This window comes from Nuphar pumila, chromosome 10 (genome assembly GCF_984573655.1).
Source record: "Nuphar pumila chromosome 10, dmNupPumi1.hap1.1, whole genome shotgun sequence".
In the NCBI taxonomy this organism is placed as follows: domain Eukaryota; kingdom Viridiplantae; phylum Streptophyta; class Magnoliopsida; order Nymphaeales; family Nymphaeaceae; genus Nuphar; species Nuphar pumila.
The window spans coordinates 88,855,901-88,873,957 of NC_143258.1; the positions used below are offsets into that span (position 1 = coordinate 88,855,901).

Here is an 18,057-nt window from a genome sequence, read left to right on the forward strand (position 1 = left end):
AGAAGGGTATAGTGCTCGACCACTTGCAACTTCCAAGCAGTGGCGGAGCCAGAAGTTTTTTGTTGGGTGGGCAGACTTCAGATCTCGGGGACAATGCTATGGTCTTGAAGGACGATCCATTTATTCAAACCAGTGGTGGAGTCAGAAATTTTCCGCTGGAGGAACAATCGTTTGTGGAGAGATAAAACTTAAATAAGCCTTTGAATTAAAATAACAATTGTTACAAACACAAACAACTAAATTTATGAACATAATAAGATAAAACCTTAAATTGTACTTTTAAACTAAAATAAAGATTGTTCACTTAAGAAATACAAACAACTAAATTCATGAAAATTTTACAACGGGCATCTTCTATTTTTCATATTTTGAAAACAATTCATAATTGCATCATCACTGATGGTATCAAATGTCTCCTTCTCTATGTAAGTAATCAAAGCATCATTGATCCATTCATCTTCCATTCTATTACGTAGATGACTTTTGATATTGTTCATAGCTGAAAATGCTCTTTCAATACTTGCTGTTGCAACGAACAAAGTTAATGTCAACTTAATCAATAGATAGATACACATGAGAAAATACAATGTGCTTTTGAGTTGCTACCATCATCTCTGCTAGCTTTGCTAAATATTTTAAACTTGAAAACTGATCACTGTTTTGCATTTCTGCAATTTATATATCCAATTGATTTTCAAGTCTAATTATGTTTACTCTAGAAAAGTCCTGAGGGTAAAGCTCAGCAAGACGAATCAACTTATCTTTATCAAAAGCAGAAAAGGAATTCTTTGGACTCAAGCATGCCATTGAAAGGAGGAGCTTTGTATTTGCTTCAGTGAAACGATCATTCAACTCTTGAAGTTGCAAATCAATAATAGCATAAAATACATCAATACGATAGTGATGCAATGTGGTGATCTTTTCAACCTTACGTCTTGGTCGTTCTTGAGGTGTATATGAGTCCCCTAGATAAAAAATCAGAATATCAAATCTCTTACAAAATATGAACACTTTGTTTATGAGAGAGTTTCATCCATTGTCTCTCAGACCTTGAAGGCACTGTTTTGATGTAGTGACTAAACTCATAGCATTCACAATGTCTTGATCTTTTTGCTAAATTGCTTGTGAAAGGTCATCAGTTATTCCCAAAACTTTGCATATCAAATGTAAGCAAAAAACAATTTCAAAATCTTGCAATTGATGATATAAAATAGTTGCATCTGAACTTTTTCTTGAATATGTATCTTCTGCAATGAAATCTAACACTTGAATAACAAAAGAATACATACTGAGTAAATTAACCAAAGCATCGTAATGAGAACCCCACCGAGTATCACCAGGTCGTTTGAAACTTATTTTTTGATTTAATCCTCGTCCTGTTTCAAGTTTACCCAATGCAAGTGCTTCAATAATTCACATAAATTCTGCTTCTCGAATGAGCTCAGATCTCTTGCATGAAGTGGAGAAAAAAGTTGACAACCTGCCTAATATATTAAAAACACATCAAACAATGAATTTTTTTTAGCAACACTAACTAATGCCAATTGAAGTTGATGTGCAAAACAATGAATATAATATGCAGATGCATTTTCATGTAATATAAGACTTTTCAATCCATTAAACTCCCCTCTCATATTACTTGCTCCATCATAACCCTGTCCACGCAAACTTGATATACTTAATTTATTCTTACAAAATGCTTCTTCAACTGCTTGTTTGAGTGACAAAACTTGTTTCAAGAACATGCATAAGAGTAAACATTTTTCATTAACAAACCGTAAAACAATAGCCATTTGTTTTTTAGTTGATACATTACGAGAATCATCAAGTAAAATAAACAAAAAGTATCTCCAAGTTCCATGATGATAGCATTTATGGTTTGTATAGAAGCAGCCTTGACAATATCCTTTTGTATATCAGGAGATATCAATTTGTTATTTTCTGGAGCACTTTTCAATACAACTTTATTTATGTCATCATTGATCTTTGCAAATAACTTCAACAACTCAATAAAATTTCCTCTATTAAGAGATTCTTCAGCTTCATCATGCCCTCGAAATGTCAATCCTTGACTTAACAAGTATCTAATTGCATTAACAATTGCCCAAAGACGAAGTCTATATTCATCTTTCTGTCGAACACTTTGTTTATAAAGTATAACGTCAATATGTTATTTTTGTTGCATCAAATTTTGACACTTCATTCGTGCTGAATCGTGAAAACTGCTAGAGCTTCCAACATGTTTATCAAACCTCTTGTCTTTTCAGTTATCAAATCCTTCAGATACGAATGCCTCTGCATTAATCTTCTCTGTGCTTTTTGGCCTGAAAAGATAACACTGCAAACAATATGTTTTATGGTTACTTGTACTATACTCCAACCAATCCTTATACTCATCATACCAAGCTGGAATGAACCTTCGTTTTTGGTGGTTTAGTTGAACAGTACAATCTCGAGGTTGACAAGGACATCAGATCATATATGCTCTACGAACATTATCTTGGATATTAGGATGATAACTAAAAATAGAAGGACGAAGTGCGGGGTCTTCAGGTAACTCTGATTCATCAATTTCTGTTTTGCTTATTTTCTTACTTTGTTCTCCTTCTCGAGTTACAAAAGCTTTATCAAAGATTGACATTTTCATTATAAACTTATCCATTCCTATCCAATGAAAAAAAAATAAGACAATGTTTTATGAGCCAAATCTTATTGCAAAAAAAGGATCGAGCAAAATGAAAATGACAATCTTATATGAAGCTAGGTATCAAACTATGTTTTGTAACTAAGCAATGAGTATCACCAACATGATATGAACTGAATCTAAAGCTCTCAATCATCAAGTGAAAGTAAAATTCTCCAAAGTCCAAACCTGATGTGATCTCTGGATCTTTCTCTTACATGAAATAATCAGTTTACCTCATCTGAAGTAATGCCAAGTAAGTCCAAACCTGATTTTTAATTCGCAAGTTCTAGCAAGTAATGCCAAATCATTAAAAAGATAAAAAAATTATCCAAGTTCTGCACGTTTCAAGAAAATCACATAAGAGAAGTATTCAACTCGTGACTACAGGGGCTTTGCCCCTGCCGACGATCAAAACAACAGGGGGTGGAGCCCCCTGTCCTGCCAGAAAGATCAAAGGGGCAGGGGGCAAAGCCCCCTGCTGGCAGGCACGAGGATAGGGGCGGAGCCCCCCCCCGTCCTGCCGGAAAGAACAAAGGGACAGAGGGCAAAGCCCTGCCAACAAGCATGAGGACAGGGGCAGAGCCCCCCCCGTCCTGCCGGAGAGACCAAAGGGGCAGGGGAGGCCTGACAGAGGTGGTCGGGACCTCTGCTACCCCCCCCTCTCTGACCTCAGATGGGTGGGGAGGGCCTGACTGAGGCAGTCGGGCCTTGCCGACCCTCCGACAACCACCGAAGGAAAAGGGGGAGGCTCCGGCAGAGGCCACCGGATCCTCTGTCGAACCTCCGACAACCCCAGGGGAAGGGGGAGTCTTCGACAGAGGCCACCGACCCTCTGTCGGACCTCCAACCGTCACGGGGGAAGGCTCCGACAGAGGACACCAACCCTGAGTTGGTCCTCCGACGATCCCGGTCGAACGAGAAAAGAAAATCAGGAGAAGGGGTTTACTTGCGGGAGGCGCCGGTGCTCGTCGTGACAGGGTTGGCATGGGGGATCGGCTCGCTGGAAATCGCAGAGGGGGAAACAAAGAGGATGAGAGGGAGCCGACGACCACTGGTAACGCAACGGCCGGCGATGGCCGTTACGGGAGGTGAGGAGGAAGGGGGAGGGTAGCACAGGGAAAGGCGTTGCGAGCCCTTCCCCGTGACCCTACTAACTTAACCCTATTGGGTTCTCGGATCCGGACCCGACCCGGGTCCGATAAGAAATTCTGGGGTGGGAGACCGCCCACCCCTGGCTCCGCCACTGCTTCCAAGGTCAAACATTGCAACTGAAGTATACCTTGACAATGCTCCTATTCAGTCTAACCCAAGGGCACAAAGGGACTACACTTGTTGGTTGCGAGACCACGAGTTTACACCCCTCTAGCAATTAATGGAGGAGGTTATGGATCTTGTATTGAGGAAAGATTATGCACCAAGAAGTTGAGCACCCACCAAGGATTAAATGTTGAGGTTCTTCCAAAATACTGCTAATATCATATACCTATCGGTCATGTCATTGCTTAAAATTGGCAGGCATTGTTAAATATTTGATTGAAACAGTGAGGTTGTCTTCACTATGGTAGAGAAGTTGGAAAGCAAGAATGATAACCAAGGAATTATCACAGATCCATCCCCAGCCCACCATGAAGGAAAGTAGTGATTATGGTTGGTTTTCCAAAAAATAATGCATCTAGTTGGGATTTGGAGAATGTAGAAAGAAGATAGCATTGGTATGCTATCAAATCCCTAAGGTGATGGTTTGGGTGTCAACAGTTGTATGGGCTGTTAGCAAGACTCGCTTACTCTATTAGCATGGTTGAAGGGGAGTTGCAATACTTGGGTATTTATATACTAGCACATAAGCAGGGAGATCTCGATGTGTCTTAGCTCAGAAGATGGTAGAAAGGATGAATGCTTTCTTGATAACTAGGTGGAGGGGCCTGTTAAAATATGTATATATATACATATACTTATATATATACATTCGTATATATATAAGTATATATATACATATAAGTATATATATACATATATGTATATATATACTGTTTCTTCCTTCTTTAGTGAAATACCCGATAGGGGTATTCTTGTAAAACCACAATGTATTTTTCCTTTTTACTTTTCCCCTTTTTTTCCTTTTCTTTTTTACCTTTTTTTCTTTTTCTTTTTCTACTTTTTGTAAGACCACAAGGGCCCCACTCTTGTAGTCGTTGGGGCCCCAACGGTCAGATTTCTGACCGTTGGGGCTCCCAACGACTACAAGGGAGCCCCCTTGTGGTCCCTTCTTTGAGCCTCCCTCCTCTATAAATAGAGGAGGTATTCTCCTCTTGTAAGCATGGGGTTTTCACCCTTCTCTTCCTTTCTTCAATAAATCCAACTTATGACTTTAAGTCATTTTCTACTTCTGAGAGTTTTGTGTGTGCACTTATAGTGTTTGTGTTCTTGGTTCTTAAGGTCACTCTTAAAGAGTGCTTTTTACTCCATTGGAGCTTCCGCCTCTTTTCATTACATGGTATCAGAGCTCGGTTGGTGATTGGGCTCAGAGCTCGGTTGGTGATTGGGCTTCTCTTTATTATCTTGGAATGTGTGCCTCTCAAATTTTGAGAAGGGAAGGATTTGGTGCCGATGGAACGCGATTCTAAAGTGGAGCTTTTTTTTAAGCTAAATGAGTCCAACTATCTCATGTGGGCCTCCACGATGAAAAATCATCTAAGAGGTAAGAAACTTTGGGGTTATGTTATGGGAACTACTCCCGAACCCTCTCTTGTTCTCACTAAAATCGAAAATGAGATTGAAAAAGCTTTAGATGGCGATGAGCGCATCAAAGCTATCAATGACCATTAATCCAAAGTTGAAGATTGAGAAAGTAACCATGCCAAAATTTTGGCATGGTTTATGAACAATGTTGACCTTAAAAATTGTGCTAATATTGCCAAATTTAGAAGGTCCAATGAGGCATGGTTTTTTATACCCAAAAGGATCTTGCTCGACAATTTTTTTGTCAAGAAAAAATCCGTTCCACCAAACAAATGGATATGAGTGTCCGGGACTACTTTAGCTCTCTAACCCCTCTTTGGGATGAACTTGCTCTTCTTGAGCCGAAATGGGTGGCTTCGGAAGATATTGAATTAAGAAGGGAACAAATTGAAAATGAACACTTCTTTCAATTTCTTCATGGTCTTCGCCCGGAATTTGAACAAGTTAGGGCATCTCTTCTCCATAGAAGCAAAGCCTAACTATTGAAGATGCCCTCGCCGAAATATGCCAAGAAGAAACTCGACTTGGCTTAAGCATTAAGAATGATGAAGTTTTGGCCGTTACTAGGCCCGAATCAAATGTTAAAGTCTATAGACCTCCTCACTTCAACAAAAATAGTAATGGGCCTAGAAAGGGAATAATATGCCATTATTGTAATGAACCGGGACACATTAGACCGGTTTGTCCCAAACTTAAAGGAAAAGTAGCCGCGGTTGGAGAAAATTCTCCAAAGAAGGAAGAAGAAAATGCCAAAGTGGGAGATATCAAAGAGACTCTTAATCACATCTCCGAAGTTCTCCAACATCTTCTCAAGACTTCTTCCTCAACATCCGGAGCCGCCATCGCCTATTCTTCATCACCTCCAGGTATGTGAATACTAGACTCCAGTGCTTCTTTTCATATGACATCTCATAAAAACTCTCTTTCAAATGTGTTTTCCGAACCCATATCCTCTTATGTTTCAACGACCGATGGAACATCATTGAAAATTGAGAGTATTGGAACGCTTGATTTTAAAAATTCTCAAATTTTTTTTGTTCCTAAAGTAAGAATCGTTCCAAAAATTAATTTAAATCTTTTTTCAGTTTCTCAAATCACCGATCATGGATGTCAAGTCTCTTTCTCACCTAAAGATTGCACCGTGCAGGATCTCCAGTCAGGGAAGCTGATTGGGCAAGGCCATAGAAGGGGTGATCTCTATTTTATGGACTTTTTGACTCTTCCATCTAAATCTTCTTGCAATCTTGTAAAAGACAAAAGTATTGGAATTTGGCATGAGAGACTTGGTCATCCAAATTTTGTAAAAATGTCTCTTTTTCCGTTTTGAACAATACTTGTAAAGACAATCACATGACTTGTAAAGATTGCATTTTTGGGAAATCTAAAGCTACTCCATTTCCTCGAAGAAGTTACTTTACCACTCGCCCATTTGAACTTGTTCATTCCGATGTGTGGGGACCTTCCCCTATTTTATCTAAAGGAGAATTTTTGTATTATGTGGTCTTTATTGATGACTTCACTCGATTCACGTGGATTTACTTTCTAAGTCGCAAATCCAAAGTTTTCTCCTTTTTTAAAGAATTCCATGTAATGGTTAAAAATCAATTTTTGGGAAATCTATCTATTCTTAGGTCTGATTCGGGAGGCGAATATTTGTCCAATGATTTTCAAAGCTATTTAAAAGAAAATGGAATTTGTCATCAACGTTCTTGTCCCAACACTCCGCAACAAAATGGTCTTGCGGAAAGAAAGTATAGACACATAATAGAAACTACAAGAACGTTATTAATTTCAAAAAATATCCCAAAATCCTTTTGGGCCGAAGCGGTTCTAACCTCAACGTATCTTATCAATAGAACCCCTTCATCCTCTTTGAAAAATCTTTCTCCATTTGAAAAACTTTACAATATGTCTCCCGATTATAAAAGACTAAGGATTTTTTGATGTAAATGCTTTGTTCTAACTCACAAAAATGATAAACTTTCGCCTAGGGCTATTGAATGTATTTTTTTGGGATATGGCGAAAAACAAAAAGGTTATAGATGTTTTGACATACTCAAAAACAAACTTTATATCTCAAAAGATGTCATATTCCTAGAAGAAGAAAATGGTTTTTCGCACCAACCAAATCAAAATATTGATTATTCTTTTTTATTTGACTTATTGCCTCAAGAAAACATCATAGATGATCATATTGATCCTAGTGAACCCCTTGGTGAAAATCATTTTGAACATCCAAATGATGATCAAAACTTAGAAGAAAATGTTTCAAGACAAATACAAGTCTACTCTAGAAGGAATGAAAGAAATCCACCTTGTGCCCTTGAAAATTTTTCTCAAAGTGAGTCAATCGAAGAGACCTCTCAAAGAAAATCAAATCGGATTTCCAAAATACCCAATAGATTTGTTTCTTATGATTCTTTTTCTCCTAACTATGGAGCATGCCTACTTGCTCTTCACTCCTTTCATGAACCATCTCATTACAATGATGCTAAACAATATGCTCATTTGGATGAAACTAGAACTTAATGCTCTTAAAAGGGCACAAACTTGGGAAATCATTGATCCTCTCATTGGCAAGAAACCCATTGGATGTAGATGGATTTTTAAAGTAAAAACTAAGTGTGATGGTTCATTGGAAAGATATAAGGCTGGGTTGGTAGCCAAGGGATATGCCCAAGAGTATGGGGTAGATTATGATGAAACTTTTGCCCCAGTTGCTCGAATGACTAGTGTTCGAGCTCTTATTGCTATAGCCTCTGTTAAAAAATGACCAATCTTTCAACTTGATATCAAAAATGCCTTTTTAAATGGTAATTTAAATGAAGAAGTTTATATGGAACCACCTCCAGGTATGAATTTAAATGGAAAAATTTTGAAATTAAAAAAGGCTTTATATGGACTTAAGCAAACTCCTAAAGCTTGGTATGATAGGTTTAGTAATGTATTAATCAATTTAAGATTTTCTTCTTGCTATACTGACACTGCTCTTTTTGTTAAAAGGACAGGTGACTCCATTATTATGCTTCTACTGTATGTTGATGACATGATTATCACTGAGAATGACAAAAATGGAGTAAATGATGTAAAGTCTATGTTAAAAGAAACTTTTGATATGTCTGACCTTGGATATTTGAGATATTTTTTAGGGATTGAAGTGGCTTATTCCCCGCGAGGATACATCCTATCTCAAATGAAATTAGCTGCAGAAATTTGTACCAAATCAGGAATATCTGATGAAAAGAAAGTTGAGACTCCCGAAGTTATTAATGCAAAACTGAGACTTGGAGATGGTGTTCTTCTTGAGGATCCAACCCCCTACCGTCAATTAATCGGATCTCTCACCTATCTATCCATCACACGTCCAGATATAACTCATGCAGTTCATGCAGTAAGCCAGTTTCAGCATGCACTTACTTCGGTTCATATGGCGGCCGTAATGAGAATAGTATGATATATCAAAAATACTATATCCAAGGGACTCTTCTTATCCTCTTCCTCATCTCTTGACTTAACTGCTTTTACTGATGCTGACTTGTGAGGAAATCTCAATGATCGTATCTCAATAACGGGTCTTTGTATTTTTTTAGGTGAATCCCTCATTTCGTGGAGATGCAAGAAGCAACAGAAGGTTTCACTGTCATCCATTGAAGCTAAATATCGGGCCATGGCAATGACAACTATGAAGATCGTATGGCTCAGGAGTCTCCTTGGTGACATGGGCGTCCCCATTTCCACTCCCACCAAGCTCTGCTGTGATAACAAAAGTGCGATATACATTCCCAGCAATCACACCTTTCATGAGCGGACCAAGCATATCGAAATGGATTGCCATTATGTTCGAGATGAATATCTCAGAGGGACTATCTCGTTACCATATGTTACTTCAGAGTATCAACTAGCTGACTTCTTCACCAAGGCGCTCCCAACTCCACGATTTATGTTTCTTTTTAGCAAACTTTCGGTCTTCTCCCCTGTAAAGTTTGAGGGGGCGTGTTAAAATATGTATATATATATACATATACTTATATATATATATACATTCGTATATATATAAGTATATATATACATATATGTATATATATATTGTTTCTTCTTTAGTGAAATACCCGATAGGGGTATTCTTGTAAAACCACAATGTATTTTTCCTTTTTACTTTTCCCCTTTTTTTCCTTTTCTTTTTTACCTTTTTTTCTTTTTATTTTTCTACTTTTTGTAAGACCACAAGGGCCCCACTCTTGTAGTCGTTGGGGCCCCAACGGTCAGATTTCTGACCGTTGGGGCTCCCAACGACTACAAGGGAGCCCCCTTGTGGTCCCTTCTTTGAGCCTCCCTCCTCTATAAATAGAGGAGGTATTCTCCTCTTGTAAGCATGGGGTTTTCACCCTTCTCTTCCTTTCTTCAATAAATCCAACTTATGACTTTAAGTCATTTTCTACTTTTGAGAGTTTTGTGTGTGCACTTATAATGTTTGTGTTCTTGGTTCTTAAGGTCACTCTTAAAGAGTGCTTTTTACTCCATTGGAGCTTCCACCTCTTTTCATTATAGGGCCATCATATGGGATAGTTGAAAGAGGAGAGTGCATAGATATTCTTGTTTTGGATGAAGTAGATGAGGGAGGAAGATGAGTTGGAACGACTGATTTTTTGATACACCAGATCAAGAGGATCATGAAAAATGTGGAACAGAGGGAAGGTGCACAAAGGTATTAAAGATGAATTGTGAGATCAAGAAGTTGGCATAATTGGTCGACTTTGACTCATGGTGAAGACTTATTTTGGAGTTGGGTTTCAAGAAGATAATGTGAAGGAAATTACAACCTGCCTTTCCAAGGGGAAGTCTCAAGTGAATGTTATTACCTTGACTGGTTGGGGGTTAATCTAGCTGTTGTGAAACTCGGGGCAGTTTATGTATGTAACCTTGAGTGGATGTAATTTTCTTACACCTTTCAGTGCTTAATCTAGCCCTCGTGAAACTCAGGGAAGAAGAGAAATATATATATATATATATATATATATATATATGTTATTAGCTCTGTTGATTTTCTGCTGTATGCATTAAATCTGACTGTATAGATGCAACCCCTATGATTCTTTTATTTGGAGTATGTGTTAAATCATAGGATGTTTGTACAGGTTTCTAAAAGAATCCAAAAGTCAATGGCCTCATAATGCACGGAAATTTCATAATAAAAAAACATTTCTCATCAAATCAATTTGATTAAAGCATGTTTATTAGTAAGAAAAGCCATGGTAAAACCCTCTGTAAGGTTTGAGTTAATAAATAAAGCCTGCTACGCGGACTCTGTGTCCGAGATAAGCACATATATACATTACATATATAGAGTGATTGGTTCCTCCCAACGGTAGGAGGGTGCAGACTGACTTAATTTTGAATTTTTTTATGTTTTTTTTATCTGACCTTATAGATGTGATTTACATGGTCTGTTTAGTAGGAATAGGCTTTTTGTTCATTGAATTTTGACATGTGAGCAGGTTTTATAAGGCTTCAAAGATCAAGCACTCAGAATGTTTATAAATTTAAAAAGCAGTCGTTTCCTAGCAAATTGATCATGCTAAACACATCTGTGGGATCAGATTTACGAAATATGGCCTGAAAGATAAAAAATTAGCAGTGTCTATCCACACCGTATGAAAAGTTAGGAGGAACCAATTTTCCTATATATTTATTATGCATGTGTGTATATGCATGTGCATGTGTGTGTGCTTATTTATATTTTTTTTGTGTGCACACACAAACATGCATGCATATGTATATTTATAATTCGCACATATTATAAAATCTGATAAATCAACTGGGCATTCTTTTTTTCCGAATCCCTCGATGTCAAGTAAGAACAACTGTATTGACAATGGAACCTCAGTAAAGGCAACTTGGGATCATACTCAGAATGTGATAGTTCAGACCCTTTAGAATGAGTGCATTATTCTTAAGAAAAGCATGTAGCAAGATATGCATTTCTCTTGTATGAGTTGAAATTCAAAGGTCTAGCTTTCTTGCTGGTTGAATTTCTATAAGGTTTATTCAAATGTATTAGGAAAAATTTGGAACTTGTATGGTAGAAGAGAAGCCAAAGAGATGGAAAATGTCAAGTAGCCTGCATCATATGGAAACATACATATATGTACCTGTATCTTGTGCATAATCGCCTTCCTATATGTAGTGTAACGCTAAATGCCTCTGTCAGGACTTCAGATGTTGCAAATGAGATGACTTGGACAAAAAAATAAAATATTGTTGATGAATGGATATTTATTGACAAATTGGATACTGGCACTTCTCATTACCAGATTAATTAATATGCTGATTTATCAGTAGGTAGTACTACTTGCTTGATTATTGGTAACTAGTCAACATAAAGCATAGGCAGATGTTAGCAATTTTGCATTTGGCTTTATATGTGCCTTTCACCATTGAAGGTTCTGTATTCTTATTCCTTGTTGCATGTTGCAAATGTCTTTTCTATTTTTGTATTATGTTTTCCTTTCTGTTCAGGTGATCTATGAAAAAAATGTCTTCATTGTTTTCTTGTCGCATAAATTATACATGCATCATCAATATTCCTGATCTTTGAAAATGTCATAAAGCTAGTATATCTTCTCTATTGTTCTGCTGTATGGTGCTTTTTGTCGTCATACTTACGCGTTTGTGATTAATTTTTAATACATTACATGTGAATTGTAACTGCTCTTATGTTGCTTTCCAAATAGCAATTTTTTCATCTGGTGATCCAGTTCTTGACTTTTCATTTGAATTTTACCTGATGTTTACATGTGGTGATTACTTTTGGCTCACTTTATCAGGCAGTTGCGAGATCCAGTGTTATTAGTATTGTATCGTATCGTACGATACAATACGGTGTATCACAGTATTGCTGATCCATGCAATACGATATACCCCCCCTAAATCGGAAAATGTGGTATATTGGACCGTATCACACCGTATCGTACGATACATGCCATATCTTACGATACAGCAACTTTTTCACTTTTTTGTGCTAAAATTTTCAAGCAATTTATTTTGGATCCTTCTTCACTTTTAGTCCTATTCATGGTTCACATTTTTGCGACTCGTTTTCAGCCACATACAATTTGGTGCTTATTGTAATTAGTGAAACTAATTAATGGAGACATTATGAAAGTTCACCTAGGTGAGGGAATTAATCAGATCGCCTAGGCACAAGGGCACTTGTCGCTACACATTATTCAACTCTTGTGCTTATTGTAATTAGTGAAACTAATTAATGAAGACATTATGAAAGTTCTTTTTTTTTAATGTTTACTACTGAGAAATGATACACACACACACACACACACACACACACACATATATATATATATACTTTATTCTTTTGATATATGTAATGGATACATTGTTATAACATCATAATTATAGCTTTTATATTTGATAATTGTTACATAATAATCATGCTCAATTTTCATAATGAAGTTTACTTAATATTGCAGTTTGACTAAAGTGTGCTTTAATTATCTTTGTGGTCCTATTTTTATTTTTTTTAGTTATTTAAAATTTATTTTATTTTATTTCTGTATTATGTGATTGTTATAATTTGTTTACTCAACTTTTTGCTTTTGTTTATTATCTAATGTGACTCTTTAATAGTAAACCTTATGTTTTGTTAGTTGTTAGTTTGTTACAATATCGTTTCACATGTTATAGTAGTACATGTGTATGTTTAATTGTTTATAATGCAATTTGATTTTTTTTTCTATCATTTTTTCTATTTTTTCTGAGTTTTTGGAATTTTTCTGATTTTTGTGCATTTTTTATATTTTTTATGATTTAAAAAATGGAGTTTTTCTGTATCTTATGATACAATACGATACACCCATATCGCCAGCCCTTCCAATGCGGGTTCCGATACACTAATTACAACATTGGTGAGATCGGTAACGTACTAGTTGTGCAAGATTTTACACTCATGTATTTAACCAGGCGAATTTTGTTTTGCAGGAATCACCTGAAGGCCAAAAAATGCAAGAATTTAGAAGAAGTCTTCCTGCATACAAGGAAAAAAATACTTTACTAAAAGCCATTTCACAGAATCAGGTTTGAGTTGTTTCCATAACCAGCTTCCTTTTTTTTCTATTGCAAGCAGATTTGGGAATAATGTTATAATATAAAAAAATGGTTATGTATTCATTGCCTTGAATTCTTGAGAAGTCACTATAATATCTGTGCACTGTTTTATGGAACTTTATCTTTTGTTTCCTGTTATTGTCTTTACAAAAGTGGTGATCTTGCCATCATTTTCTGAACATATGGAATCAGTCTGCCATCATACTTATGGTGAAAAATTTGGGGTCATATCCTTTGTCTTTTCTTATTATGTCTTTCATTTTTAAGCCTTGTGTTTCACATGGAACCAGAGCGGCATTATCAACTTGCAATCATGATTTCGGCATTTTGCAAGACAGTGCCCACTCTTGAGAGATCAATTTCTCCTAGTAAAAGTAATTGATTTCCCAAAAATGTTAGCTCTTGAATATGTGAGATTCAGAAACTTATTATGGATATATTAGGCCAATTTCAAATGCTTATGATCTTGAGCAAAGTTTTTCTTTTGGTAAACAATTTAACTGCATGATTTATCATTTGCAAAATAACAAAACATGGATATGTCTTTATTTTTTGTTAACATCCATATATGAACCACTCTAGTAAGGTCACTGCCTAGCGCTTGCCCTTATCCCATCTCTCTCTCTCTCTCTCTGGTGAAGTTGTTTGGGGTTCTGACCTGGACCTCGTTCCATATGGGGGTGGATGTGTGCTGTGCCCCCAAGTGAAAAGTTATGCTCTTCTAATTCTACGTCGAGTGAACAAATAAATTATAATAAAGTGGGACTTTCCAAGTCAGCACATGCCTCTAAATTTTATCGAGAAATGGAAATTGAGCATAGCGCACGTGTGTGTTGTGTTTTTTCACCCACTGCATGCCATCGTTAATTATAATTTAATGCGAAACAAAAACTACTTTTCCAAAATATGCATTTACTCATCCTTAAACTCCTCCATGGTTGACTGTTTATTTATATATGATAAAAAAACCTTAATTTGTTGTGAGTAGAAAAGTAGGGGCACACATTTGTTCTTTTTAGAGAAAACTCGCCTCCCCAAGGGTGGCAAGACATTTCTCGGTTTCCCACTGTTAGTGAGTGCCTCTTGCTTCAGTACAGGTGCCTTTTTAATCCTTGCCAGTTATTAACACGATAAAACCATTGTACAGACTCAGGCACATTTGAATCATGTGAGCACATTTCACTTTTGGTGCTACAGTGGATGGCTGTGGATGTGTTAATATCAGAGTTACCGGAAGCTTCTTAGATAGGTGGGAAGCTCGCTTCCTGGAAACTCACTTCGGAAGCGCGATACTCCTCGCTTTCGAAACTTGATGAGAATCTCGCTTCTCCCACACTTCTCCTATGCTTTCCACACACTTCATACATTCTTCTTATATGTTCTCTCACTTTACTTTTCTTGTTTTTTATGTGTTTCCTCTCACACTTATCACTCACTTCCATGTGCTTTCTCTAAATTGGCAGTCATCATTTTTAGATTTTGTTAAAAATTTAATCCTTACACTAAAAAATCATGAAATTTAAGAATAGACGCATTTATTTTAGTTTTTATTTGCGTTCCATTTCGATTCCCATTCAATTCTTATATTGTTTCTTTTATTCCTCACTTCCCGCTTCCTATACATTTTCAAATGCATAGCTTCTCACTTCCGCTTCCCGTATCGTTTCCCGCTTCCGCTTCTTAGTCTGGCAACCTAATATCCAATTATATGTTTGATACCAGAATCATTATAACATGATTATAGCAATTTTTATGTTAATGTTTTTCTTATTTGTGTTCTACTTCAGGCTATCAATTGCATGAAAATAGCCTTACGATAGTTGGAAGCTTACTGACCTCTTTAAGTTGGAACATTTTTTTGTTGAATTAAATCAGTATGCAATTCATGCTGTGAACCATGTATATAGATTGTAATGGGTGTGTTGATTTCGCAGGTTATCATCGTCTCTGGTGAAACTGGTTGTGGCAAGACTACACAACTTCCACAATACATTTTAGAAACTGAGATAGATGCTTGTCGTGGAGCAACATGCAGCATTGTTTGTACTCAGCCTAGACGTATTTCTGCTATGTCTGTTTCTGAAAGAGTTGCTGCTGAGAGGGGCGAGAAGTTGGGTGAATCTGTGAGTTGTTCATGCATAAACTAATCAGAACCATCAGTTATTTAAGATTCTACATCTTGAATCATAGGGCAGTGATTTGAGGATTTATAAGTTTGGTCCTTTCTTCCCCAGGTTGGTTATAAGGTTCGTTTGGAGGGTGTAAAAGGAAGGGACACTCGTCTACTTTTCTGCACTACTGGTGTTCTTTTGAGGAGATTACTTATTGACCCAAAACTGAAAGGTGTAACTCATGTTATTGTTGATGAGATCCATGAGCGTGGGATGAATGAAGGTAGTTGTTTGTTTGAATTTGGTTGAACTTTGGATTAATGACAAATTTTCTACTCACGGTGATCCACACTGGTGTCAGACTTTCTGCTTATTGTCTTGAAAGAACTGCTGCCCCGCAGACCTGAATTGAGGTTGATTTTGATGAGTGCAACTCTCGATGCTGAACTTTTCTCATCCTACTTGGGCAAGGCTCCAATGCTACATATTCCTGTAAGTTCACGTCAAAAATCACTACCGTCTTTTATTTCTTCAATAGCATTTTGTAATATGGCGTGGTTGATTATAAATGCTAGAGGAATTTCCAAGCTGGGGGATAACCCACATGGGATTCAAACCTGAGATCCCTCTGTTATGATAGTGCGACCTAATCAACCAGCTATGTTATTCAACCCAGCTAGAAGAATTTCCTTGGCATTTTATAATTTATTGTACTTAGAAGTCACATCCACATTAGGATAATTAGTGGCTACTTCCATCTTCTTTCACTTATTTATTCCTTATATAATTTGATAGCTATCCTACATGTAGAACTTCCACCTTGGAAGAGATCTCCTGGATGGAGAAACCTTGAATAGTCTTTGGTTTTACTTCTACAGCTGCAACCTTCCTAAAACTAAGGACAATGACTGTTTTTGCATTTGCCTCCTGTTGAAGCTCCCTTGTAAGTGGTCTTTTGGCTCTAATTCCTGTATTGTGAGCTGCACAATGTGGTAGTCTATTGGAGCTGGAGCTTCCCATAGGTTAATCTTCATTTTGTTGTAGCTCTCATCCAACTGATAACTTCTTATTCAAAGCCATGTATTCTTTTTGCTCTTTTTTCTGAAATGTTATGTGCTTGGGTGGAATGGATGAGTAAATGTTCATATATAAGCTTATAGTTATTTCACCCGAGTATCTCAATAAAGTTGTTTTATGTGTTCGCGAGATCCTATGCATGCTGTTTTCTTCTTGGAAAACATAATGCACATGAGAATCTTCTTGAATAAAATCTTGGGTTCATGGAAATGCCTAGAGCCATATATGTAAGTTGTTGATCTGTACACACTAGGTGCATTTCAAAGTCCACAGACTTTGAGGTCAAGTTAATAGATGTTCAAAATTGAATTGAAAGTCTATAGATAGAAAAATTGCAGTGCTAGTTGGATCGAATCTGCAGGCTCTATTCATGGTATTCTGGATTATCTTTGACTAACTTCTCCACTTTTTTTATGTCCTACTTTGAAAGCATAGGCACCACTGACTATTGTTACCGGAAGCTTCTTAGATAGGTTGGAAGCTCGCTTCGGAAGTGCGATACTCCTCGCTTCCGAAACTTGATGAGAACTTCGATTCCCCCACGCTTCTCATGTGCTTTCTACATGCTTCTCCTGTGCTTTCCACACGATTCATCTATTCTTCCTATATGTTCTCTTAGCTTTTCTTGTTTTTTATGCGTTTTCTCTAACTCTTCTCACTCATTTCCATGTGCTTTCTCTAAATTGGTAGTCATCATTTTTAGATTTTGTTAAAAATTTAATTCTTACACTAAAGAAAACATGAAATTGAATATTTGTCACTTTTATTTTATTTTTTATTTGTGTTTCATTTTGATTCCCATTCAATTCTTATATATATATTTTTTATTCCTCGCTTCATGCTTCCTATACATTTTAAAATTCATCGCTTCTTGCTTCTGCTTCTGCTTCCCATATCGTTTCTCACTTCCACTTCCTAGTCTGGCAACCTTGCCACTGACAACATGGTGTCAAAGGGAGTTGGGAGTAGGAGAAATGGAAGGGGTGTCCAATTCCTAGAATTGGCAAATTTCTTCTATAGAAGATAGATTTGCCAGAGCTGGTTTTGGGTGTCAGAATCATCAAGTGCATTCACGACTCCTCAAATGCGTCCCTTTTTGCCTAAAGAGCCACTTTGAGAAGAGTTAGACTTGGACCCAATTTCAACCCAAATGCTTAGCTTCGGCACAACTACCAGCTCCCAGGCAGAACCATAATGTTGATAGAGTTTTTACTTTGAGTGTGAATTTATTTTTTGTCTTCTTCACAAAGTTGAATGAAAAAATATTTAGATCGCTATTATGGGTTTCACATTATTTATTTATTTATTTTTATGTTCTATGCT

The 18,057-nt window shown here is 36.8% G+C and overlaps 1 protein-coding gene across 2 annotated transcripts in view; it reads left to right on the forward strand.

Annotated features, from left to right (window-relative positions):
• The window catches only part of LOC149827245 (DExH-box ATP-dependent RNA helicase DExH3-like), a 75,084-nt gene that overhangs the window by 15,234 nt on the left and 41,793 nt on the right, over nucleotides 1–18,057 (forward strand). For both annotated transcript variants that reach the window (XM_090019227.1, XM_090019228.1), the window contains exons 5-8: nucleotides 13,421–13,516; nucleotides 15,481–15,669; nucleotides 15,781–15,940; nucleotides 16,019–16,149. In XM_090019227.1, coding sequence (XP_089875353.1) covers nucleotides 13,421–13,516; nucleotides 15,481–15,669; nucleotides 15,781–15,940; nucleotides 16,019–16,149 — 576 coding nt within the window. The remainder of the gene's footprint in view (nucleotides 1–13,420; nucleotides 13,517–15,480; nucleotides 15,670–15,780; nucleotides 15,941–16,018; nucleotides 16,150–18,057) is intronic.